This window comes from Callionymus lyra, chromosome 2, assembly GCF_982586985.1.
Source record: "Callionymus lyra chromosome 2, fCalLyr1.hap1.1, whole genome shotgun sequence".
NCBI lineage: Eukaryota > Metazoa > Chordata > Actinopteri > Syngnathiformes > Callionymidae > Callionymus > Callionymus lyra.
This window is the reverse complement of record NC_141819.1, coordinates 25,842,860-25,870,825: the sequence shown is the minus strand read 5'-3', so window position 1 is coordinate 25,870,825 and position 27,966 is coordinate 25,842,860. Positions and strand designations below refer to the sequence as shown.

General features: G+C 38.9%; 1 protein-coding gene across 13 annotated transcripts in view; it reads left to right on the top strand.

The window, feature by feature from the left end:
- The first annotated feature begins 10,950 nt into the window (after nucleotides 1–10,950).
- cacna1g (calcium channel, voltage-dependent, T type, alpha 1G subunit) overlaps nucleotides 10,951–27,966 on the top strand; it is a 192,043-nt gene continuing 175,027 nt past the window's right edge. For all 13 annotated transcript variants that reach the window (XM_087784348.1, XM_087784342.1, XM_087784346.1 and 10 more), the window contains exons 1-2: nucleotides 10,951–11,525; nucleotides 11,739–12,056. In XM_087784348.1, coding sequence (XP_087640474.1) covers nucleotides 11,746–12,056 — 311 coding nt within the window. In that variant the 5' untranslated portion in view covers nucleotides 10,951–11,525; nucleotides 11,739–11,745. The remainder of the gene's footprint in view (nucleotides 11,526–11,738; nucleotides 12,057–27,966) is intronic.

Sequence of the window (27,966 nt, the reverse complement as noted above, 5' to 3'; positions counted from 1 at the left end):
ATCACGTGTGGTGTTCCAAGCAAGGAAGGTAACTAGAGCGATGGAGGCTGAGGGGGAACTAGGCGACTAGTTCATCATGTTAGCCTAGTTCCATGAAGGCAGAAAAGATGCTGTGCTCATTAACTTTCTTCTGACCAGCTCACCATTTCTCAGCTTCCCTTCCTTTCGTCTTGTCTCATCATATTTACATCATCTATTTCTTAAATGTTTTCACCAGTATGTTTTACTTTTTATTTATAACTCGTGGTGGGGTGAAGTATGTGTCCAATGTGCACTTTGACTTTTTAAATGTTTACATGTCTACTCTGATATAAAATGCAATTCCAAAAAGATGTTTAGCAGAAAATGTTTCGCTGACTGTGCACAAATACAGCAAACTAATGATGGGTCGATGACGTTTCATAATACAGTAGTCTCAATTTTTTATGTTTAAGTGAGAAATCTTTATCATTTAGCAAAGATTCAATGTGAAGATTCAAATGATTAAATTGTTATCAAGTTTTTATAGACCACTAGTTGGCACTATGAGAATTGCCCCTATATGTGAATACTGTATCATGAAACATTGATGTTCTGATGAAGCTTCATGAAGCACCGATCTGATCTATTTCTTGTTAAACTAACCCTGACTCGGAGTGTGTGAATATTTTTCAAGTGTTTAAGTAATACTAAACTCTGCAGCGAGAATTCTGATCCGCTCTAGTAGAAGAACTCACATTTCCCAGATCATTAAAACTATTCTTCAGGATCCATTTAATAAAAAAAAAATCCCTTTAATTCTGTTTAAATATTAACAATTATGATCAATAAATAACTAATATCATATTATTTATTTTTTTAGCAGCAGTAGCATTAGTGGTAGGATCTGACTAGTATAAATATTTATTAACATGGAGGATACTTTTTTCCTTTTTCATGATTGTATTCCATATTTTATGTTTTTTACTTTTTTTTATTTATTTTTTTATGTAACTTTACATATCACAGTCCTAATGCATAATAGACCCCTTTTTTAAAAAAAAATGTCATCCTGCCATTGATTTAAAGGGCTCAGGAAATTTTTGCAGGTTTCATTATAATTTTTTTAATATCTAAATTTCAAGAAAAGTTTATGTAACACGACATTATATACACGAGGAAAAGTCTTTTTATTCCATATTTAGGTGTGTATAATTTGCTTCAGTTGATCATTTTAGACTTGAACATTACTTGATAGACTCTTTGCCACCCAGACCGTGGAACAGAATCTTCTGCGATAGTTTGAACTACTGTCTTATGAAGTAATGTTTACATGCTCATTGGCCTACATGAAATTGATTAAGCTGTCAATCAACCGTCACCATTGCAGATCTCAAACTTGTCTAGTAGCATTCCTCCAGCCGCTAACATTTACTTGACATTTACAGCCGAAATTTGGACAGGGGGTCACCCCTGAGATATGGGGGCATCAAAAATTGAAGGAGGATCTGGACAGTCAAATGTCAACAGGCCTCCACCATCTGTTTTCGCGGCTCCACGAGGAACAGCTCTGGTGTCTACTGAGGAACACTCTTTGCTTTTGCTGAGTCAGTGTTTTGCTTCGGGGGTCAACATGCAGCTTTGTTGGCAATAAAGCAGATGCTGTGTGAAATGGACATTCATTTTTAATGAGTGTTGGACAATTTAATTATTCCAACCTCACAGCATTTTAGCACGTTTACCAACCTCTTTGTGTCTCTGTGGAACTGCAGCAAACTTTTGCCAGGGGGGGATTCAACTAGCAACCTTTTACGCGGCCTCGTATTATCATTATTTACCATTAAACAATGGACTATAAAATACATTATTTTTGCATTGATTGATATTCTTTATTTTCCATATTTAAAGCAATTGTATCGTAGATTTCTTTCTTTTCTGTTTATGATTTGCTTTTATTTGGTGACAAATTATTAAAGCTTTAAGAAACCGTTCTCCTTTTTCAGAGCCAAATCTGCTCCTTAATCGTTCAACAGCTCCACCTTCTGAGCTCTAAAAATGTAAGTTAGTAATTTATATTTTTAGAGCGCAGTCCAGACCAGGGTCACAAAGCGCTTAAACAATCAAAATAATACTCAATAAAATATATACTTAAAAGGTCAAGATAACACAGAGAATAACACAAGACAACATGCAGAACCACTAGCCCGACCACGTATTCTGGGTTTATCCCTGGACCTCCATGCAATTGAGTTCCTGAAGAACCTCACCAGTGTGGTGTCAAATAGGCAAAGGAAAAGCAGCTTTTCTGGATGAAGATACCCGATTTTCAACCATGCAATCATATTAATTTCATTTTTTTTCATTTGGAATTCAATTACCTTCAGTGGGAAACTCCTTCCTTCCCTCAGATCTTCAGGTACTTTCTTTACAAATGCCGTTTGATAATGAGAAACCGTATCAGGAAATGATGATGATGATGAAAAATATCAAAAGTGGTCACTGGAGGAAACGATCACTTGTGTGGGAATCATTTTCTTTCATTAAATTTAATCATGGAGTGGCAAATGAGCCGTAACATTGCATGTCAGGAAACGCATCTTATCGGCTGGAAATCTCTGCAGTGACGTTTCACTTAATAACTTCCTCGTATAATGTCAGCGAAATTAAAATCATCACGGTCACTTTGATCGGAATGATGTTGCACATTGGTTTTGCTTCAACGAGGGTTTTTGTTGGCGCATATGTCTGATTGTATCTTTTTAAAACGGTAACCATGTTAACCCAAGTCCATTGACTTAAAAACAGTCTTTCATTGACTCTGGAGCCTTAAAAGGAATGATTTAGTGTTTGGTTCAATAACATATTACACTTTTATTTATTTTTCTTGTGGTCGTGCATTCTATACAAACATAGATCATCTCATGTCCTGAGTGATTATTATTAATAAAAACTGTGCGAGGAAGAAACCTTTTACATATTAAATAAATTATTTCCATTTGGAGTTGCTATGATGAGGATCAAGTCAAGTGTCAGACTGCCAAGAAAAGCTCAACCTTTTCTAGGCCACCACCCATTGTCTTTGTCACCTTTATATTGTAAAAAAATTGACATATTTTCTTTGACTGCTACCCACGAAGACATCGGATCAAAGCATCACACTGCATAATGAATATAGTGGAGGAATATAGAGTAAAGAAATATTTAATCAGGGTTTTAAACATGAATGTCTTTGCTGACATGTGCAAATAAATGACACAGCTGTTCATGTAAGCATAATCTTCATTGTATCCAGTAGCATAGTCGGGATTTTAAAGGGGATTTTAACTATAATTTGTATTTTCTCCAAATCATGTACATTAAATGTATCAGTAATGATGAATGAAGCTTCATGAAGCTCCATCTTTCTTTTCAGAGGCCACTAGATGGCACTCTCTGCTCTATATTCGATTTTTTTTTGATCGCTGCTGTATTGAAACGTTACATCATCATAAAATAGAACATTGCTACGACTACGATCTAGTGTCATGTCTGACTTCAGTCAGGGGTGTTTTTAATGTGTGAGTGTTGAATTGTATTGCCTTGTCACCAGATATGGGTCTTAAAATTTTTTTTTTTTTTTTAGTCCATGCTGGAGCTGTGCATGGTGGAGAGACTCTCATTATCATCGGCTGGTTATAGTGTCTGTCTTAAACTGGATAAAGAAAATCTCACAAGAGTGTAATTTGTTAAACAAGAAAGTATCTTAAGATCGTTATCGTTTCATTGCGAAGCCCTAGTAAAAGATGAAGCATGTTTTTAATCCACTTCATTCATGCTCTGATCTCTTTTCAAATCTTTTTTAACAAGATAAAATTAGATTTTTTATTAATTTTTTCTTTAATCTGAAATTGAACCCATTTTCACTCTGTTGTACTTTATTTTCAGGAAGGAGTGAGGATTTGCGAGACTTCTGCTCTTAACATTGCCGGGATGAAGGCAGACCGGTGGGAACGCCGAATCGTTGAGACGCACATGTTCACCCATCCTTGTCGGCCTCTTCCTTCAAGTCAGGTAATTGACCGGTGAAGATTCTGACAGGAAAAACCAGGAAAGCCATCCTTTGGAACACCTGGATTAAAAAAAAAAGAAAAAAAAAAGAGACAGATTCCAGAAAACCTGAAGTCCTGCCACCATGTCATCACATCTATGCTTTTATCTTGACCAGAGTTCAATGGCGTATGGAAATGTACTCCAGCCTAAGATACCACATCTGTTCCTCTGGCAAAACTCATCATCCCTCCTCTGATGTGCGTCCAAATGAAATTTCTGTCCTGGCTAGATTCGGCTAAGTCTGGGATACTCAAGATGGTCTCATTTACATAAACTATTTGGACCGTGGATATCAAAAGAACTGAATCACGAGACTAGTAGCGCAGTTGTGGCTGATTTTAGATTAAAAAAATAATAATTTCCTCTCTACAAAAGTGATCTCATACGACTCCTCTGAGCACCAAACTTCAGAATATCAGAAGGACTTTTTACAACTGGCTAATAGTCAGTGTGTCTCGTCTCTCGCTGACATGTACGTGACTGCTTGTCGGACACAATTGGCAGGTAGCAGCTGGAGGTCACAGGTCAGCCTGAGAACAGACATTCTGTCAAGATGCCTCATTAGAACTTCATTGGTAATGAGGAGAACCCTCGGGAAAGTCCTGGCCAACACGCGTGGAAAAATTTGTAGACTTAAAGATCACAAAACTTATTCCAACAGTAGAAAAGGCACTCGCAGACAACTGCCAAGCATATCAGTCTGGATTTTAGTTATTTTAGAAGTAGCTTGAGCACTTGAACACATGAACTAAAAGCAAAACAAGCAGAGCCCACATTAAAACTCTCCCTAAACAATTTGATGAATCCTACATTAGACGTATGGATCCAGATGGTTATTTGGAACACAGGAAATACACACACACATACTCATACTTGACTGACAGTAGGAAACGCCTATATATATTCAGATAAACAAAAGAAAATGACTGTTGGTCTGATGAAGCTTCATCAGGACAGTGTCATGTTATTTAAAGGTCAGTAGGTGGCGCCATCAGTTTAAAAAGTGACATGATGTTTCATTAGAACCGTTGTTTAAAACAAAGGAAAATGGTGCAGAGACCGCCATCTAGTGGACTCTGAAAATAATGATGCTGCTTCATGAAGCTTCTTTAGACCATATACAGACCATCACTAAAACAAACCCTTGGGTCCTTAATCATGTAATATACTATTTATACTTTGAATTCATCTTAAGCAGAGGTGTCAACCTCAATCACTCAAGGTCCCATAATCTTATTACAGGTATATTTATATTATACATTTACCAAACTGTCTTTAACTAGAAGTACGATTGCAAAATGTATGTTTCCTTTTTCTATGAGCTTAACTTAACTTCTGGCATCTTTGTAAGTCTCCATATCAACATGATCTTCTTTGATCACATGATCTAAAAGGTGTAAATGTGTCGATTAGAGTCAATTTTAATTAGGCAAACAATATTGTCCATAAAGTTATGACTTTTCTCATATAAACCATCCTAACATGATTCTGAGAACAGAGGTGTCGTGTTGAGGTGTGTGTGGCAGTTTCTTCTCCTTTGCTCTGCAGACGCCGTCGCCTCCTCTCCATCATATCACTGCTGCTGAGAAACAGTTCTCTGTTGTTTACAAAGACCCCGGTGGGAGCTCGGCGCAGTAGCACTGACACTGTTGGCGCTGGAGGATGCTCAGAGGAAAGAAGATGAAAGAAGGAAGGAGAGAGGAAGGCGCTGAGAGCCCTTCTGTTTCTTCCACGCTTCACTTTTTCTTCAGTACAGCTGTTGTTTGGGAGAGTTGCAGATGCAACTTTTTGCATTCATGAAGTAAAACAACAGCTTTGATGAGGCAGTCTGAGAGCGTAGACGCGGGTGAGAGAATCACCGAGACAACAAGGGTGTCTAAGCAACTGTTACTCATGTTGGTATACTGATTTAAACACACTTGCCGCTCACCTCAAGTTAAAGTCTCATTTTCCAAGCATTTTCCTTCCTTTCTTCTCCTGACAACAACAACAACAACTCATCACCTTCTTGTCAATCCAATGCATTCATTTTTTTTTTGTTTTTTTGTTTTTGTGATCTAAGCAGAATCATTGCATCAAAACTACTCTACACAGGCGCCAGCTCATGAATCCTGCACCACAGATATGTTGTTGCATGCTGAGGCATGATGGAGAAATGTGTGTATTCTAGAGGATTTCATTAACGGTGTTTTCATCAGAGGCTGATATTGTTGTGGACCGACATTTCAGTATCCATAGCACGCCCACACACCACATGTGCATTGCTCTCTTGTTTTGGGTTGCATGTGGGCTAGAGTAAGCAAATGTGGTTGATATCTTGTTCTTTTCTTTTCATTAGAGGGAAAAATGCTGCAAAAGGTTCTAACTTCTTTTTCATCATACGTGTAAGCACATTAGAGACTTGAACTTCTTTTTGCACAAATAATGTCACTGAGGGCTGGACCACAGATTCATGGTTATTTACTGAGATTTATCAAGATTGACAGATTTTTAAGTATCGGAGACACTAATATTTTCAGCCTTGTTTTATGGTCTTCAGCAGGATGACTTTGGAGAATACACGTGCAGGATGCTAACTGAACTGTTTTATTGTTCGAGGCATGGTCACCCTAAAACGCACAATAGACATCAGTCAATAATTCATAGTACATTGAACATGTGTCTCTATGGAATGAACACAAAGTTGAAATTCTTAATATCACACACCAGAGATGACATGTACACTAAGGCCTGTTATTTTTTTTTAAATTAAATAACTGTTTATAAATGGGTATTTTTTTTTAATTGAGGAGGAAGAATTTGGTTCTTTCATTGATGCTCTTTCCAGTTATTTGTTGTACATTTTACAGTTGGTAGAGAATCAAGTCATTTTGCTAAACTGTATGCAATCTCTCTCTTCAATAAAAATGATTTTCTTTTGTGCGCAAACTGCCAGTGAATCGGCATCCGTGACTTTCCTTAAAGATATCACTTTATTGAGTTTTGTGAAATAATGGATGAGTTGCTGTGGAGCTACTGCAGTGCCTGCAGTTTCCTTTAACAGCATTAAAGTGAAAATAAGCACGTTTTAAAATGTTGTTTCTGGCAACCCTGTAAAATATAAGCAGAACTACAACTTGTAAATGAGGCTTACTTATTAAGCGCTTTTTATGTATATTTGATAACAAAACAAGAGGAACTCTAATTGTAGGGTGATTTTTTTTTTATTTATTTTTTTTTTCTTCCTGGTAATTTAAGGTTTCTCAGTACTTCATATCTAAGTAAGTAATTAGTATTTATAGAGCGCTTTTCAAGGCCATGTGAACATTGACCCGCTGCCACTCACACTGGTGGTTATTTGACTCTCTCAGAATCACCAGGCAGGTTGGTTGGACAAAGTTGTTTTTAAATTATGCAGTTTGAGTTAACCTGTCAAAATAGTAGTCACATTGCTATATTGCTTCGTTGATTCAAGGACATTCATAACCAGCAAAATGCAGTATAGAATAATCTTACATTTCTATGCATGTTGATAATTTATCAATGTTTTAAAAGCAAAATGTGGTTTTAATTATGTATTTAACAATCTCATCTTGTTGACATAGGTTTTGATGATATTTTATCTTTAGTGCAAAGACTTTCAAAGAATTCTGCCCGTGATTCCAACTTTTTTTTTTCAAAATTATTCACTTCCTAGTTTTTATTGTTGTTGTCAATTGTCTTGGTTATGTTGCTGTTTCTGCTGTGTTTAGTGTTGTTGTTGGTTTCTCTTTATACAAGAAGTCCTGTTGTGGTCTATGTCCTTTTGTTTTGTATTATTACCTTTTTATCCTTTGCATGATTGTCATTTTGGTTAATGGAGCTAGTTGTGACACTTGAATCAAAAAGTTCTCAACATCAACACAAAACATACCGAAATTATATAATTACATGGGTTTTTAAACTTCTTACAACTGTACACTTAAAGTAATTTTCCTCACGATACTTATCTCACTGGATGCCACTTATTTCAAAAATCTATAGAACAAAGTCTCACCTGAACATGTCAATAATTCTGTCTCAAATATTCCCTCTCACAAGTTTATTTTCTCAACATTCTTATTCTCCCGTGGCTGACTTGCATTCACGGCTCAGCAGAGCCAGACTTCTGACTGACAGTTCGGTCCATCATCCCAGTCGGCCGAAGGTGAGACGTAATGAACAAATTAATGAGCGACTTGTTTGCAAAAACAAGGCTGCTGGTCAGAAGTCTGTGGGAGAGCGTTTTCCCCAGAGAACCGAGATCAGTCACCCTGATAAATTGAGGTCTTAACTGGAAGTGGTCAGTGCTAACAAACATCGTCCATCATAAACCGTTGCCCTGGGAAGTATTGCTGTGTGTGTTTGCTTGCCGACGCTGGCTTCAGTTTTATGAATAATACATTTCTAATTGTACAACGTATTATTAATTAAGGCAGACTCGTGTTTCCTGGTTTCTCTTATGTATTCAGAACAATGAGCCGTTTTTGATTAACAGGAACAAGCAGTGCAGGATCGATACATTTTAATAGGTCTTCTGTTAACAACGTACACAATCAAGTCATCAGCACAAATGGGATTTATCGACGGTGCCTGAAGGAATCATGCATTCGTGAGCACATGCTGGTGTTTTTAGACCACGTGTGTGTCTGTCATTTTACCATAAGATGTATCAGTGATTCATGTAACAGCAGCTATGAGGATGAAGTGTGTTCTCATTGATTTCCCTCCTTGCCTCGCCGGATGATCGCAGAATGTGAGGATCATTAATGAAACCCAGAGAAGTGTGCGATGACTGCATGGATGAGAACTAAACTAAAACAAGCTCTGTATGCTTTATAGATGTTTGAGTGAGGATCATAAAGCGGTGCTCAAGTTTCAGGGAAACGTCTTCCCCTAGTGGCCACAAGCAAACCCTCCCCTGACAACTCATCACATAACAAACGCTCTGAGCTGCTTTATGGTTTAGCTTTATCATATATTTAATCTCTTGTGCAATGTCAAGTCTGTTTCTACATAGAACCAATCTTTGATTAAAGGAGAGGATTAGAAAAGGACTCCAAGTGTAGACCTCTGCCAATTCTATTGTGATTTTCATACAAAGCATAGAGAACAGGCCAAAAGTTTGGACATGCCTTCAAGGCTTATTCAAAGTTTTTGCCTTTTTTGGACTGACTGATCTTTTTTTTTTTTTTTGATAAGTAATGATAGCCACTCATTTTCTTACGACTTAGCTGATTAGTTCATTCCATAAAATCAAGTATTAGGTTGTCCAACAACTAATGGTTCCAACCCATTAATAAGGCAAAACATTCCACTGAGTAATCCTGAAATGACACACCTGTGAAGTACAAACCATTGACTATATTTTGAAGGTCATCAAAAGAATGGCAAAAAGTCTGCATAAAAGTAATGGGAGAAAAGGGTGGCTACTTTGAAAACATGTGTTCTATTCTGGTTTCTTCAGTTATTCCTCACTTCTTTTGTTAATTACATTATTTCACATGTATTGGAAAGCTTACAATCGGTGAGGAACTACTATGCAATTAGTCAAGAAGAATCATTGAATGAGAAGGTGTGTCCAAGCTTTTGGTCTGTACTGTATATTGATCATAATCAATATAGTAACAATGATATTTGCTCTTAAAGTTTTTGTTCTGAGCTTGCTCGGTTTGATGACTTTAATAATGGCCGACAAGGTGGAGACCTCCGTGCACACCCAGATCACACTGTAGATATTGCATTCCCCAGTTGACCCTAAAACAGCTTGGTCAGTATATCTGGGTATGATTGGGCAAGCGGTAGATACGGATGAATATTTAACTTTAACCATTTGACGTCCATATCCCCCCCCCCACCCATCCATGTTCTTGCTTCATACAGCTTCTTCAAAGTTTCACTTTCATAGGCAGATGACAAATGGGTTCAAAAAGTATGTGGTTCGCTATCTTTGCTGATATGGAAACAGTTTCCTGTTAACTGGACCCACTTTTGGGTTTAAGTATAATATATCTGAATAATATATATTGTTGTAGATATATTAAATATCGGATGCATCTATAAATCTACTACAATATCTATTGTTCCCATATGTTATAATTAAGCCCAAAAGAGGGTCCAGTTAAATTTGTTGAATTCTAAAATGATTATAACGCAATTTATTCTTGATTTAAATGTTCAATACAACATCAATAGCTATGATAATGTATTTTTTTCATGTTTTCTGTACATAACTACACATGTTCATAAGTTTGCTTAATGTTAATTAAATTGAGTGCTTGTCCAAGCCCTAAATAAAGGAGTAAATATTGATTTTTCTTTTGTCTAATTTTGTTGGAAAAAGTTTAGGTTTGGCAAAAAAATATATATATATTGCCAACATGATAACTTAAATATACCTTTATGACCGGCTTCATGATATATTGTGGCTCCGTCTTTGTCCCCAAATGTGCACCTCCTTCCCTGGTCTTATCCCTTTTGTCTTTACCTATGAACCTTAGTGGATTCACAGACAAGTGACTTTAAATCCATTCCAGAAGCTCGTGCCTTCACTGCCCCCCTTTTTTTTCTTTTTTTTTTGCGCCATGTGGCAACTTTTCTGTTCCAAAATCCATCATCATAAAGCGCTGCTGCCGAGATGCCATCACTCCCTTCGCTCTGATTGGCTGACGGTCGACAATTAAATTCCAGCTGTTTCTCCCCCTCCTCCGTCCGTGACGGCAGGTTCTGAGAATCCTCCCGGCCAATCAGCGCGCAGCTGCCACTTCGGCCCCGATCTCATTGGCGGAAAACTCTGCGTCGGGGGCGGGCCGTAAGAAGTTAGGACCCCTCCATCCAGCTGTGTGTGTGAGCCTCGCTGATGGACGAAAGCGACCGAACGCAGTCCGAAGGAGACAAGAGCGCGTACAGGAGCGCGCCAGGAGGGAGAAGATGAGCTTTCCTTGATATCTTTGAGTCAAATCTTTTGAGCACGACATGGTGTGCATCTTCGTGGACGGGGTGTGGGATCTCCGCTGAAAAGAAAAAAAAAAACCGCCTGTGGATGCAATAAAAGTCCTGGATTTTTTTTTTTGTTTCTTCGGAGGAGAAGCGACGAGGAATTTGATGGTTATTTATTTCACATGTTCTGGAGGAGAGAATGGTTGCTGAATAAGTTTTGATCGGCGGAGGGACTCAAAGTCGTACTTTTTAATCGGCTTTTTTGTGTTAATTCCATGTGTGGATGAGGCCCCAGGAGAGGGGAGCGCACTGGAGACGGGGGTCTGGGCGCATCGTGTGAGAGCGAACCGCGCACCTGGAACTATAGCCTGCGGTCCGCCAGGCGCACCAAACACCCAAGACTCTCCGCACTGGACCATCTTCTTGAATCTTCTTCCATTTTTTTTTTCTCCTTGAAAACTGTAGTCAGTGTTACAACTCCCACAAACCTGAACATGCGATGACTGAATACGCTTTGGGCACAACTACAGAGTCCATTACAGGTAATTGGATTATTTAAAAAAAAAAAAAAACCTCACAAAGATCCAGATTACTTCAGTATTTTTCCTTATAGAGGGGGATCTTATCGTGAATCTGGGCAATTGTTGTGTAAACCAAATAATAATCGTTTAAACATAATGACTTGAAATGTCGTAAATATTCCGTGCGCAAGTTTTCTGTCTCTGAACATTTCTGTGGTCACGCTTCGCCCACAGGATTGGAATGATGGCAGAGGATGCGGAAAACCTCTCCGGGACCCCTGACCCAAGGGGCTCGGAGGGCCGCTCCTCGCTGCCCAGGAGTTTTATCCGCCTCAACGACCTGTCCGGGGTCGTCAGCGGCGGTGGAGAGCGCGGCGAGGTGGTGGTGGAGCCTGCGCCCCCGGCACCGGACCGGATCTCTACGGCCGGAGACGATGAGTCGGTGAGCGGAGAGGAGAGTGTCCCTTACCCCGACCTGGCCCCCGTGGTCTTCTTCTACCTGAAGCAAACCACACGCCCTCGGAACTGGTGTCTAAAGATGGTCCGCAATCCATATCCTTTTTGTTCATGCATCAGAGTCCAGTCATGCGTAATTACGCAGAGGTGCAACTGTGCCAGGTAGGATGAATCGAATTCTCCAGATGACATGACTATAATAGATCAAAACACAATTATCACTCATATGGAATCAGGTTTTTGTACCTTTTTTGTTGCTATATGGGAAAGACCTCTCTATTAATCACTAAAAACGTTTATGTTTAGAAGCAGATGGATCAAAGGAAGTGCACTTTTTGGTTTGAATGACAGAACACTAAATGTACAAATGATGAAGATGTTTTTGTTCATGCGATATGCTCGCCCGACCCTTTACGGTAATGTGACCCTTTTAACCTCTGGCTGATCACATTGTTAAGAAAAGCCTTAAGATTGAATTGTTGGGTTACAAAGAGTATCTCCTGGAGAGCAACATGGTGTTCTCTTTTCCCCCTAATATGTCCCCGAAGCCCGCCTGGTTTTATTCCGCCCTTGCCAAGCTGCTGTTTGTTTCTTATCAATTATTCATAGAAACGGTGGATGAAAATCAATCGACCTCACATGACTGCGTCAACACACGGTGTGCGGCTGAGGGTCTCTGTGTGTCATAATTAGTTTATTGACGCACACCTAGCCCGGCTGTTTATCGAGCGCTCGCCTTTTTAATGCTTGAACCATGGTGGGTATAGGGTGCAGTCTATTGTAGTCACACACCCTTATTGAATTATTCTTGCCATTGAAGTGTGTTATTGATTCATTTTGTTGAGACTGGGACTGATTCAAGTCTCGAGAGAACAATGAAGCATGAGGAAAGAAAGGGAAAAGAGTTATACTGGAGACTTTCCTTTCCTGCGGTTCATTTCTCCCCCTCTGTTGTGGGCACCTCATATGTATCTGTCGTTTCACCTTATTGTGGCACAAATCAAGAGGTCCGTGTGGGCGTTATTGTGTCACTTTTGTTCTTTATCCTGCTTTAAAAATGAGTATATCGAATCGTTCTGGTGATGCAGCACCTTACACCCCTACACCTCTTGTCGTTCTATCCATCTTTGTCTCATCCTCGCAGCTGATTTCCATTCATTTAAATGTCAGATCTTGAAATGAGACGTGAGGTTGCACAGGAAGTACATTCTTGAAGCTGCTATCCAAGCGTTCTCTCACAGGGATGATCATATTAGAGCCATGCATTCCCATTTGGCCCCCTAAGCTGGGTTGGATCTGTGCTTGGAAGTTAAATGGATGGATACTGTATCCAGTATCGTCTCTTTAGGGAGAGCCTGTGGGATCGGTTTACCCTAGTTGTTGGTCAAGGACTTAAGTGATCTAATGAATGTGTTTAAAAGTGTTCTTAAATTAAGGAATATATTTCTTCATCAGGATGAATTGAGTCTTGTTGCAAGGTTGCTCGTTCGTGGAGTCCACTTCAAATCTTGTTTTGATTTCATCTCGTTTTTCAGCACTCCAGAGAGACATTGATTATTAATGGACTGAGAATTGGAAGCTAGAGGATGTTCATGTGTGGTATAAACTGATGAAGGTTTGAAAAGATAAAATGTAATACATGTTTTAATACACTGGAACTTGAGCAGTTGATATTTAAGTTAAATAAAAATACTGTTGTCATTTCAATATAATTACTCATCTAGCAGCATGAATCAAAATAGAATCCTCAAATAAAATGCACTGAAGAGATTTACTTTAGTCCGTTGCACTGTTAAGTATCTCATCTACTGTTGGAGGTACTTGCGTGTGAGGGATTGTAATCTCTTTCCATATTGATGACTCCAGGATTGGCCCGTTATCATGTAACGGGTACATGCATGCATGTCCAGTCAACCTTGAGGCTTTTAGTGTTGCATTTATGTTTCCTGTCTTCTCATTTGCCCTTTAGTATATATCAACTCCTGCTTAGGAAAAGGTCATTGATTCTGTAATGTGGATCAATCCGTGTATATGTGAGAGTGTGTGCGCGCTCGGGCAGGTTGGATGTATCTTTTTGCATTATTTTTAACCGTTCCTCTGTTGATTCGTGCCCTCCTCTGCTGCTGCCTCTCCACACCTCTCCGTTTCGAGGATTTTTACTCCTGCAGCAGTCTCTCTTACTCCTGCTATAAATACATGCAGCTACCAACTCTGCCTCGGCGCTGATGCTGCCTCCTCTTGTCAGACCAACAGTGCAAGAATGGCGAACTGATCGCAGGTCCAGGGATGAATTCTACAACAGCATGACCTCACTAAGCCCCTCACTTGCTGGTGGCTCGCAGCCATTTTCAACAGTCTGAAGTAATTAGGACCCCTGGATACTTGTTGAGGCATTTAGGCCGAGACCCCATGAGGTGTGCACTGAGTGATTTCTTTCCCAACACATTGCCCGTGTGAAATTCCTTCTGCTAATGATTCCTACAGAACTTGTGCATGATTGCGAGATATTGTTGCTGAGGTTGTGTAACGCATGTATACACACTTCCACAGGAACCCCACAGGTTTCTTAACTGCATCGGGGATCTGTGTCTGGTTGCCAATATAAAAGGTGGAGTAGATTTTTTTGGGGAAAGCTTCCAGTACAATCGTTCTTTTGCTGACACTGATTTATGAAGAGGACGTTGAGGGAGGACATCTGAGCTGCTTAGGTGTTTGTCATTATGTAGCTGTACTTAAAAACATAACAAAAACTTCTTGCGCTAAAACAAAAGGACTGTTCAGGAAATATGCTTCTGATTTTCTTTCTCTTCCTTGATCTATCACCACTTTTATCCTAAACATTTTTACACCATTTCTGCTCTACTGTATATCACCCAAGAAAGGAAAGTCCAAGTGACTCAATGAATAGGTCACAGAAACTTGCATTTATTCTATTCCGTCCTAACCTCGTCTGCCTTTCTTACATTTTCTGGACTTCTTTCTTTCCTTCCCCTACCAAGTTAAAAGGCTCAATTTGGCTGAAAAGTTAGCGTGAGTGAGCTTGCCATATTTGCAGCCTCCAAACGCAGCAGGAGAAAAAGAAAAGTTGCAGAACAGGAGGGAAAAGTATAAATTTATATACGAAAAGGTTGGGTTGTAGAAGCGAGCGATTTCAGACGGCATTTTAAAGGGGTGCAAAACTAGGCCTCTTCCCACCAACAGCTTTGATATTTTTCCTCTCTTGACTTCCCACCTCACTTTCCTACCGGCTCCTTGAAGTATTCTGACATCCTCAACTGCTTTGAAAGTTCCTTCGCCATCATGTATGCTATAAGATCTGTCAAAGATGTGTGATTTGATGTTTGCGGATTTTCAACTTTATTCTTTTATTTCTTTAAATGAACATTAACAGAAACCTACAAGCTTTTACATGATCACAAATTCATTCAGAGATCTGGCAGAAGCCAAAACGTTTTTTTGTCACTAACATATTTGGTCTTTGATTCATGTGTTCTTCGCTAAGGATATGTGACTCAAATATGCTTTGCATGTGACAGGGTTTTCACACTGAAGGGATTTCCATGTGCACGCTGTGTATATATCTTTTATTTATGAAGGCACACACGTTCACATTAAAGTTTAACTTCAAATTCGACATATGTTCAGCAGGGACTTTGAAAAAATCTCTTCATGTGCACATGCTGAACAGTCAGGCTGTTAACATTAATCCACATTTAAAGAATGTTACGAAAGGAAATTGAAATTGGGTGCCAAGATAGTGAACCCTAGGTAGCTGGGAATTAATGTTTATATGGAATCTTGGTAACAATTTACGAAAGTAAGGAAAGTTAAATTTGATAATTGACATTTTAGCTTGAACTCTCTAGAAACTGATTCAAGTTATTTTACTTTAAAGGTTTGCCTCAGCAACCCTGTCTTGTCTATTGTTACGACCTAATCTCTTAATGTCCTCGTCTATCACAACCATTAATCTCAATGGATGTCTTCCTTTTCTCTTCCTTAAACTTCAACATTCATCGTCCGACATGTCCTGTCTCTTCTTAAGATATGTTCAAATCATCAGCCTACTCGCTGTTGTCTTTAAAACTCGAATGCATGATTTTCTGATCTTGTCCTTTCAAGTCACTCCCAGTGAAAAACTTAGCATCTTCAACTCTATTTTTTTTTCTCTGTCTGAGCAACTGTCTCTCTATTGTACATTATGGCAGGTCTCACTTCTGTCGGATAAAGCTTCCCTTTCACTCTAGTTCACATGTGTGGCCCGCCAAGTTATTTTAAATGGTCTGTTGGATGGTTGGGTCAAATTTAATTGGATACATGTTCATGAGTATTATTGATCTAGAAGATAAGAAACGGGTAATGGGAGTCAACAATTCTACAGAGACTTCCAATCAGGTTAAAACTGATGTTGAAGGAAAAGAAGCAGTAGATAATTAAGATTAAGCCTCCAAAAAGAACTTTGGTAAATATACGTTTTCAGTCAAAGACTTGACCTAATGAAATATTTTGCCTCCCTGCTTTATTGAGTTTGACACCCCAAAAGCTCTTTTGTTTATATAAATCCCACCTTCTTCAGTCACTAATCAGAATATAGCAAATGCCATTTGTTTTCTCAAATTAGTTGACCGTGATGTGGCGGGAGACCACAGGACAGACCCAGGATGTATTATTGGGAAAGTCCCTTGTTTCTTCATTTTAAACCAACGGATGTCAGTGCATCAGCACTGGATGATGAACGGCCCGGTAAACAGTGGTGAAGGTTTTCACATTGTTAGAGAGTTTGCCTTGATTTCCATTCAGCCTCACTTATCAAACACGATAGAGAAAGACCCTTGTAATAACTCGCCCCTGAAAGTCAAAGTCAACAGCCTTTTGGAATATTTATTTTTCATTCTATAAATGGACATCTGCGACCTATTGTTTGGAAATGACACCTGAAATTATGAGTGAATGACTCAGATACTTTTTGCTCTTTAACTAAAAAATGTGTGACGCTGATGTGAGCTGGCAACAAGAATTTGAGCTTGCACAGGATTAAGGCGTCAGTAGATGACTCGGTATGAGGTCTGACTTTGTTCAATACCGAAAACAAAGCCCAAAACAAAGTCTTCATCTAATTCCCCAACTGTTTTTTACAACACTGTCAACCCACTTTAGCTTCCTGGCCACCTGCTGCAAGGTAAATGTCTTGAATGTGCAAGCAAAACGGTTTTGTTATTGTTACAGTATTTGGGCCGCCAATGGAAAAAACACAGTAGTTGTGAATTCTCCATATGCATAAAAGTCGCCATATTAGTCAACCCATACGTGTACAATACAAAGCTATGGGAAGATAAACAGTTATACAATCTTGTTATTGTCCTTTGTACTGCGTCGAAGCGTGGAAAATATTTGTTTTAGCTGGCATTAAACGCATAAACATTGAGCAGGAGAATTCCGTGAACATTGGCCGACTGCATTAATGAAGATGACGGAGAGGAAAGTATGTAAATACAAGACCGATCAATGAGAGGGAATGTTTGGCATGAAGGTCAAAGCCCAAATTTACTCATGTAGTGCCAATTTATAACAGAATATATTTGAAAGAACTTCAATTTGTGAGCCAAAGGCAGCTACTTGACAGCTGGTAAACCCTTCTCATGCCACTTAAAATTATTTGCCTTTCTGGGTAAGTCAAGAAACCACTTTTATTGTCCACATCTCTTAAAATATGATGTTGTACTTTAGATTTGAAGCTGATTATGTTTAAATAAAGACATTAAGATGCTTTTTTAGATCTTGCAGACAATAGGAAATTGTGAATGATCATTACATACAACCTTAAAGGAACCTTTTGGTACGTTTCTTTAACTTTAAGTCTTAATTATACAGATAAATTTTGTGTATAATACTGGACCATTTCTAAGAGAAGAAGCGTAATAGTAAGTGGCGCCTCTTACTGAATCTATAATGCTGCTGATGATTAATTTTTTAGATGTTCCGTGTCAGGGAAACTGATTTGACATAAATATGGATTCACACTGTGTTAAGGGACTCCGTAGTCAAACGGATGTTTTGCAAATGACCAGATGCCTTGGAATTACTTTCTCTTTATTGGTTGGAAAGCATGAGAAAATAAAACGTGAAAATAATGGACAAATAAAGCGTATATTTGTCTATCTTTAGGAAGGTAGCTGCAAACGATTATCCAGTGTTGTAACTGCTCTGCTGTGTTTCTGTGTGGGTGTGTCTGCAGTGCAGGAGCAACCTTCTCAGAGCTTTTATATCCTTCCATCTGCCTGCTTTCTCTTCTCAGGCTTGTGCCTTTCGCATGCGCACCCTACACTCTGGTGGTCTTGTTATCAAATTGATGTGGAAACCTTTAAAGTCTGGTTGAACCTGCACTTTGAGGTTGATTCTGTGTTGGATTAAAGATGTGGGTTTATTATTCAATCAGCAGTTCTTTGTGGTCTCATTGTGTGGTACATAACTCTGATTGGATCAGATGTTGCAGTGATTTGAGGGGTTTTGTCTTATTTTAATTTTTTTAAGGGAAACGCTTGTGACATGTGAAAAGAGAGTTGTTAGTTGTTGTTATTGCCAATATGCATCGAGTTCCATCATCAATAAAGTAATTACTGTATGCAGTTCTCCTTTATCTGAATCTCAGCAAACGAGAGGTTACGGGAGCCATTGTGACATAATATTTGGCTTCACTCCTCCTCCAGCCATCTGTAATCACACCCGCTTTGTTTATACAACAGCGGCGACGGGGGGTGGAGACTTTGGGGTTGATAATACATTTTGTTTTTGGAATATATAATTCCTTCATAAACCAACTTTTTTTCTCATTAAAGATGTTAGGGTTGATACAGGCTTGATTTGGAAAAATGGTATTGCTCAAAAATATATAGTTAACTAAAATAATCAAGTCAAGATTATCCGTTAAAAATTAACATACACATTTCAAAAGTACTAAATAAATCAACTAGCTAGTATTTACTACTACTCAGCATTGGATATTTAATATACTAGACATTTCATTTGTTAAATTGCTATCATAATTATTTGACATTTCATCTTGAACCATTTATTTTTCAGAATGATTGCTCACAAAAAATGAGTAACAAATATTGTTGCATCCACCAGTTTAACCGCTGATCACAAATGAAGAGCTTCTTAAATGTCATATGCGATGCATTGCTTTATTGTAACCGAGCTAAGGTAAGGGCTTTATTATAGCGGAGCCCATCGGTGCAGAGCCAGCAGAAACAGTTTCTCCCTGAGGGGGGGACAAATTCATTGGCATTTCTTGGCTTAAGAAATGTACTCGCTGCCTTTTCGACATCAGAGAAAGATTTGTAAAACCAGATGAGCTCCTCACATTTATTCCCCAACGTTCTTTGTAACCCAGATTGAAATATCGATGTTTGTTTCCTTCTTCGTCATGGGCTGTTCCGTTAGCTGCCCAACAATCCTTAGCGGGACCTTGTCCAGGGTTTCCCCACCAGCTTGTTCTCATTAGCGTAGGAGCCTGCACACACAGTAGAAGGGCAGCCAAGCTAGACTCTGGTTCTTACACAACAAAATATCTTTTTTTATTTACAAAACAGTTATCTTATACCGTCTTTCTCCTGCGTTCGTCTCTTGTCTTGATAATGAATCATTACTTGTCCTTATTGTGTCGTCGTTAACCTTCCGAAAACGAGTCTTTCTCTCAACATGGCATCTTCTTGTTTCTGTAATTGCAACTTTGGTCCCTTTCTTGAATTTTTGTCCACACATGCAGGTTGATTTCTCACAGAGAAACGCGACGGGGAATGTGAGCGACTACCCTTTTTAGGCTGTGTCTAAATAGGGACACAGGTGGTGTTTGACACACAGCAGACTGACCGCTGGCCTTATCTCAACACTCCAACACACACACACTTGTGAAGGGACAAATATGTAGAGCGTCTAATCCGTCAGACTGTTAAACCGGTCCTCGGTCTTGTCAATAATTCACACACACGCAGACATTTCAAAGCGATATATCTTTTCTTGTCAGTTTCTGCTTCTTTTTCCTGTCTGCCAACACTTTTCCCTCCATCTTGTTACTATCTTCCTCTCCATCACCCTCTCCCTGTCAAGCATCCAGGACACTAATCAGGATTTTTCCTGCAGATGGACAAAGGGAATGTGGTGAAGCAGCAGAAATTGATAAAAAAAAATAAAATGTCTTGCCATAAGATAAAAACTAGGGATATAAATATCTTTTTGAAGGGGAAGCTCACCATATGAGTCATAATCGGAGCTATAATGGTACTTGTAGGAATTCCTGAATATCATTCAGATATTCAACTTTTTAATATTGGTTGTTAAGCTTCATCCATTTTGCTTTCTTCTAACCATTTATCCATGCTTTATTTTTATTTTTTTTAACGTAATTTTGTGGACTTTCATCCGTCCTTTTGATTTTAATGCTTCATATTTTTTCCTGTGGTGCACTCACTTCATTTTGGTGGTGAAATCAGGACTCCAAACTACTGATCTAAAACCAATCATTGCATTCTCTCTGGAGGGTCTTCAAGGTCTAGTCTCTGGTAGGACGGTCACTCCTGTCCACATTTTCGCTCATCCTTCGTGTGTCTGTCTCTGCATTTGTGTATCAGGTTTTAAATATGCTTATTCTTTTTTTTCTTATGAATCTTCTGCAAGTTTTAAAATCATGTCAAATCAAACCAAAAAAAAACAAAACAGAATTTATTTTCTACAAACATTCTGATTATTCTTAAGGCAGTGGTTTAGGTTCATTTAATTGTCCTTCAATGTAAACCGTGACTCCTTTCACAGTTATATTATATAATGCGCTGCATGTTGTCCCCTGGCCTTGCAAGCGTTTATTAGTTTTTCTTTATTGAACGCACAACTGATGGCGTGTGCTTGTGTGAGTCTACATGTGTGTAAATTTCACTTGCTTTGTCACACTGTAATTACTCCGCTTCACTTCAGTCGCCTTTTTTATTTACTAGGATCTGTTTTGCTGAGTGGCGATGACATGACGGGGCACACACACACACACACACACACACACACACACACACACACACACACACACACACACACACACACACACACACACACACACACACACATTACCTTCCTCCTCTGTGTATGGCCCGAATTACTGTGACATTTACAGTTTCACAGCCATTAGAGCTTAACGTCCCCAGGGTGACTGGGTTATTGTGGACGCTACAGAATTGGATCATAGTGTTTTGTGGGAACCCAGAGACCTGGTGCTGTTACACCCGCACTTGTGCTGACGTTCCTACAAAACATGACACTGGTGGCAAATGAGGAATAGTTTGAATCACATCTTGATGATCATCAAATGTCCATGAGCACCAGTGTGGAAGGCTGCTTTGAAATGTTTTAATTAATCATTAAACATTTATTAAACTTTAATGATCATGCATATTCAACATTTATTTACACATCAATTAAACTGATTTAATGTACAAATACAGATTGGTGCTCTCAAGAAAAATTTAAAGCCAAAAACCATCGGCCTCTCGTGTTGCAGTTTCTCATCTGGATCAACCTTGGAAGAAATGATGCTTATGGACATTTAAGGGAAATGAATGAATAGTCGTCAATTCTGGATCGAAACCATATATCCATACATCCAGCATCTGTTGAAAAAAAAAAAAGGAAATGGATTTTTTGCTCTATAATGTTGAATGTGTTCTCTTGGTATCCAATTGAAGCCCAAATTGGAATAATTTCCAAACAGTCTACAACATCAGCTCCAGTGTTTCTCCAAAGCCTCCCATTGGGAACACCAGTTGCCCTGCTTTGATTGACCAGAAAGTTGAGTTTCCCCCTATTAACTCTGTAGATACTTTCCACCTGTTTAGAAATGTACCAGCAGAGAAACAATCTCTTTCACTCACTTTAGAGCATCCTTGCATATCCAGCTTCAGGGAACCTGTCTCCCCATGTGGAAGTTGTATGTTCTTCCTGTGCCGTCCCCTTCTCTACTTAAGGCACTATGGTGACCTTCCACAGTCCAAAAACCTTTAGTCATTGATTAAGTCCTTCACATTTTGTGTATGCATGATGGTGTGTTTTTGAGTGGTTATTCCTCACTGTGCGCCCAGTGATAGGCTGGCAACCAGTCAAGGGTAACTGGGAGGCTGGGATGGGGATGGTCAAAAGAAAATGTTGTCAGGAGATTGTTTGGTCAGTTCAATGGCGAGCTTGCAACATATTTGATGGCCGTACTTGTTTATTAGTCAGTCTCCTGTGATGATCTCATGTTAATACAGTTATAAAGTTAAACCTGTGGGGGTTTAATGGGACAGAATGATAGGTTTAGTGGTTTAATGGGACAAAATTAAAATTAAGTACTTATGATTGTCCAACTGATGAACGATGATATTGATACATTTTATCGACCAATATATTAACAATCATTCACGGACTAAGAGCAATGAGTGATCAAAAGGGCTACTGCCACTACTGATACGGATTTTGCTAGAAACAAAGGTTGCTTTTCAATGTGTTACTAATTCTACTTCCAGTATAATATGTAAAACTGTTTATTCACCATTATTATCGAGGATTTATTTGGATAGGAAACATGAAGTCGCACATAAGAAGGCTACTGTATGGCCTGAAGGCACTATGTTGGTGATCCCTGGTATAGAATTAAGTGTTTACGGCAGTAGCAGAAAGCATGAGAGTATTTTTCAATTTTCTTTTGCCTTCCAATCGATTGAGTGATGCTGGAAAAACAAAATAATCAAAAAGCCAAAAGTCATCAAGAGTGATAAAAATGCATTCCTTTATTCACCAACCCACTTGATACCATGACGACGCCGAAGAAAACAACAGCTCAATAAGAATGTATTGGAATTTACATCATCATCGTCCCACACTCGTGCCCCAGTGCAAACAGTTCCACTCTCTTCCTCTGTCACATATATTGCCTCCCGGAGCTCCCACCCCTTCATCAATGTGACAATAACATTTCTGGGAGAAGGATGTGCATCTCCCAGGGTTCACAGCGGCCCACGTGCAGGGCGAGAAATGCGGCGAGATCTGCTTTGTGTCTTGATTAATATTTTCTCTTAGTCATCGAGACAATACAGTTCCCACAACTCCCTCCCTGTGTGTAATTTATGCACAGTTGCGCAAGATCTGGTTTTTATTAGTCTTTATATTACCAAAGCATAGCGCTGCATTGCTTGGTATAATATACAAGCATGCAGGGAGGTCCGCCTGCTCCGTTTCATGTGAGTGTTTGTGCGTGTGTTTGTGTGTAAGTTTTGCAGTCATCCCTGGCTGACTACATACAGTTTGCAGATGTAGACTGAGAGGGAAACCCTGTCTGCTCCCTGGAGACTTGCGTGCATGTGTGTGTTGGTGTGTGTGTGTGTTGTGAAGATGAAGGTTCACGTGTTTGTGCAATCTGTAATCCAGTTTGAGTATGTTTACCTGCAATCTGGATTGTGTAATCCCAGACCTTTTGACATATGTGCGTTACCGAGCGGGACAGTGAGTCTGCGTTGTCTCAGTGTGCGTTTGTCTGCAGTTGCGGAGAGTGTGTTAAAAATCCTACACACATACTCACAATTTCTCTGAAGGGAGACTCCTTGCTCGTGGTTTTGGTGTCCCTCGTTAACATGCCCAGTTCAGGATTTCCGACAAGATGTGGCTACAAAAACTGTTCCAGATACTCGTGTCTTTGTCTCCAGGAAAAGGCCGAGCGAGACGATCAGAGGCGAAGAGAGAAAGCAAGCGAGGTCTGCTTTTAATTTATGGCGTTCACGGGCTCTCGTCCTCTGGGTCCTAACTCCCCTTTGTAATGAGGCGTCCCGCCAAGTGCCTTTTTAAGACGAGCTCAAATTGAATTCATAAATGAGACCGCGTGCCTGCGGCTCAGCGGGGGTTCTTGTCTACATATTTAACATTATTTTTATTTCCTTGCATGTTCCCTGGCAGCTGCTTATCACACGGGTAACACCGACTATTTTCAGTGAAAGCGGCGGTAGAGGATTCTGCTTGGCAAAGGGAGTGGAACTCTAGATTAGGGAATAACCGTTTAAGCAGCCATTGGCAAGATCATAAGCACTGAACGCCAACCATTTTGAAAGTTGCTTTGTGTTCAACGGGAGCTTTAAAATGCTGTGTCATGTTTACGCGTCCTTTACCAGTACGTGGTGATTCACCTCGTGTTAATCTTTTGGCCGTCGATCGCCTGGTGCTGAGCATAAACGGGGAGTTATTACGCCACATTTGGCAGATTTTTTTTACCTTTTTAAAATCCTTATTAAACATGTAATGTACACAATCAGTGTTCTAGTTTAACTCATAGGTTTAATGGAAGGAAATCAGACGGATAAAGTTGAGACCAACAATTTTATAAATTCAATTTTTAATAAAGACTATTAGTTAAAAAAAACTTTTAATACTTAACTTGATTTAATTAGATTCGTTTTTGGAACTTAATTTTGTTTTGTTTTTAATTTTCGTTCTTTTTTACTGTTCTCTCCAAGTCTTTTCTCTCAGGAGTTCAAATGAAAAGTCATCAGACATTATGTGGAGGCTAACTATTTATTTCTGTATTTTTTCTTCTTCCATTATTCATTACCAGTTCAACTGAGAATACAACATGACAACAGGGCTTTTGTTTTTGGACTTTTGTCCTCCGTTTTTGTTATTATGGTATGTAATTGTGACCCGTAAATTATATTTAAGTGACTGTAAAAAAAGTGATATATATATATTTATATATACACAGTACTGTGCAGAAGTTTTAGGCAGGTGTGGAAAAAATGCTGTAAACTAAGAATGCTTTAAAAACCGTTACGTGTTCATCAATTCACAAAATGCAGTGAATGAACAGAAGAGAAATGTCAATCAAATCAATATTTGGTGTGACCACTCCTTGCCTTCAAAACAGCATCAATTCTTCTAAGTTCACTTGAACACAGTTTTTGAAGGAACTCGGCTGGTAGGTTGTTCCAAACATCTTGGAGAACTAACCACAGATGTTCTGTAGATGTTTCTCAAATCCTTTTGTCTCTTCATGTGATCCCAGACCGACTCCATGATGTTGAAATCAGGGCTCTGTGGGGTCCATACCATCACTTCCAGGACTTGTTTAGACTTTCTTTATTGTCATTGTACAGAAGAACACGGCAGTAAAAACTGGCAACGAAATTTCGTTGCTTGGCAAACGTTTAAAAAAACACAGCATAGGGTGATTGTATAAATATAAATATTAATAAGTTATAAACATTACGTTGAAAATATTTCTTTATGACATTGGCATTGGCTGTATGCTCGTTGTCCTTCTGCTTACATAGTTGAGTTGCTTGTTTCCATGTCGGAGGAATGGCTTTTTGGCTGCAACTCTTCCATGAAGACACTTCTGGCCAGACTTCTCTGGACAGTAGATGGTGTACCTGGGTCCCACTGGTTTCTGCCAGTTCTGAGGTGATGTCACGGCTGGACATCTTCTGATTTTGAAGGGAAATAAACTTGATTGACCACTGCGTCTACGGTCCTCAATATTGCCCGTTTCTTTGTGCTTCTTCAAAAGAGCTTGAACAGCACATCTTGAAACTCTAGTCTGCTTTGAAATCTTTGTCTGGGAGAAACCTTGCTGATGCAGTAGAACTACCTTGTGTCTTGTTTCTGTGCTCAGTCTTGCCATGGTGTATGACCTTTGACATGAAACTGTCTTCCACAACCTCAGCTTGGTAGCAGAGTTTGTTCCTCACCCAGTTTTAAGCTCCTACACAACTATATCTTTTTCACTTCATGACTGTGTTTCTACCTACTTGTAAAACTGATGATCATTAGCATCTGTTTGGTATAAATGGTTGATCATACACTAGAATCCTACAAAACACCTCACTTTGTGCAAATGTACAGTACCTGTAAGAATTGATGCTGGTTTGAAGGCAAAGGGTAGTAACAACAAATATTGATTTGATTTTACAGGAATTTGTATTTGTTCTCCTAATTCCCTCTTAAACTCAAACCTCCACAACTTTCTTATTCTCACCATTAATCACTATACTGCATCGTTCAAATAAAAAGCAAATTGGAAAACACTGTAAAGTATTCTTGATAATGCTCCTCAGTAAGAGGACAGCAATTTTACTAATATTTCTCCTTGTTTCAGTTCCGTTGAAGCTCACTCTCTCCTTGAGACGAGCATGGGCAAGTGACATGTGTTTTCCATCAAACACGTGCTCTGTAATCCAAGGCGCTTGTCACCGACTCTTTTGTTGTGATGCTACATCTTGTCATCTTTCGGGAAAGCTCCTCTCCTGAGACCAACTCCACAACACTTTTTTGTGAGGAAAACATGCCAGTCATAGATGTCCCTCTGAGTGGGTTCGTGATCAGATCGGATCAATTGACACGCAAGTCTCAGCAGCGGTCCGAGAAAATTGGGGAGTCGAGAGGAAATGAGAAATGTGTCTCCACAGTGTCACAGAGGACTATTGTGGATCGCTATTGTTGTCGCCCGCCATCAGTCTCTTCTGCGCTGTCATCTTTCTCACTTAGTTTCTCCTCTTTGTACAACCTGCTTGTCTTGTGGTTGTCGTGTCAGAGAGTGTATGATTCTATGTGTTTGGTAGGTGTTTATGCAGAATAATGTCTAAATTTAATGGAAAAAAAAGAATAGTGATGAAGAATAACAGTTAAGTTCTTTTTTTGACTGGACTTTTATTGATTTTATTTTTCAAAGTTTTGGGATTTTTGTTTTTAGATACAACCATTTTGAATCTCTTGTGACATTGTTCTCATCCCAGTTCTGTCCACTAGTCATTTTTTTAAGTGAAATAAAAAAGAGCTCAGCCAAAAGGCTTTATTTTTTTTTAACATTGATACATTTGTTGCTACTCCAAAGGTGAAGTTTTGAGCTTAGTTTTGACATTTTGAACGTACTAGAAAACATGTCCAAAAGGAAAATCCAGACACAACCAATACATCTCTGGTTCGAAAATCTCAGACACGGATCATGACAGTTTTTCTTTTTATGGAAACTACAGATGTTGCCATTTAGAAAATGACTTTCTTTACCTTTTTTTCCCTCTGTAGACGCTCCAATTCTTTGAAGAGGTCTTTGGAGAGTTTTTCAAAAATGTAAAACATAATGTTGGCGATATAAAATAACTATTTAGAATGAAAGGCTTTTGGTTTCATGGATCAATTGTTTTTTGTGAGGGTACAATTTCCCTTAACACTTCTTCTTTCCTGGGATTGTGTATTTACTCGGCCACTTATAGGCCAGACCACCGACCAGACTGGTTGCATCTATACCTCCTTGCATTATTGAAGACCATTGTCTCTCTAAAGGAAGGTCTAATTGAACACGTCACTTTTAATCTCTAGAGAATTAAGGGGGTTCTTTTACCCCTGAAGTATCGTCTTTTGACATCTCATCCATTATCCCAGCCTTTTGAGAGCAGAATACGATATATCTGCTTCTCCGAGCTAACCTTTTGACTTGACGCTTGACGTGCATTTCCACTCTACGGACGGTTAACGTGTCAGGTTTGCTATCCCACCATGGAATACTTAATACCCATTGAACGAAAACCTTTAATAAAATTGTAAAATGTTTTACCTTTTGTACAGTTTAGACTTTTTATCTTTCCATTTTTAATTCACATAAAGTTCTAACAGTAAAATGTATGTAGAACTCATATGCTTTGTATTTATCATCATTTAATTTTTTCTTATCGTATATAAAACCAATATTTCTAGCACAGTGTTTCTCACCGGAATTGAGAATGTTCAAATTGCCCTACTTTCTGCTAATTGCTCTCTCCCTTACTTACTATCTTATACATATGGTTTAAAATTAAATATTTTTGTTCACATGGATGGTCTTGTTCACCACATTTATTCACTTTTTAACAGAATAAATTCTGGAAATTTGACTTCTGTTACGTTCAATATATATTTGATTTGAATTACATCAGATTTAGACTTAAGATTTTCTTGGGGGTCTTTTGAC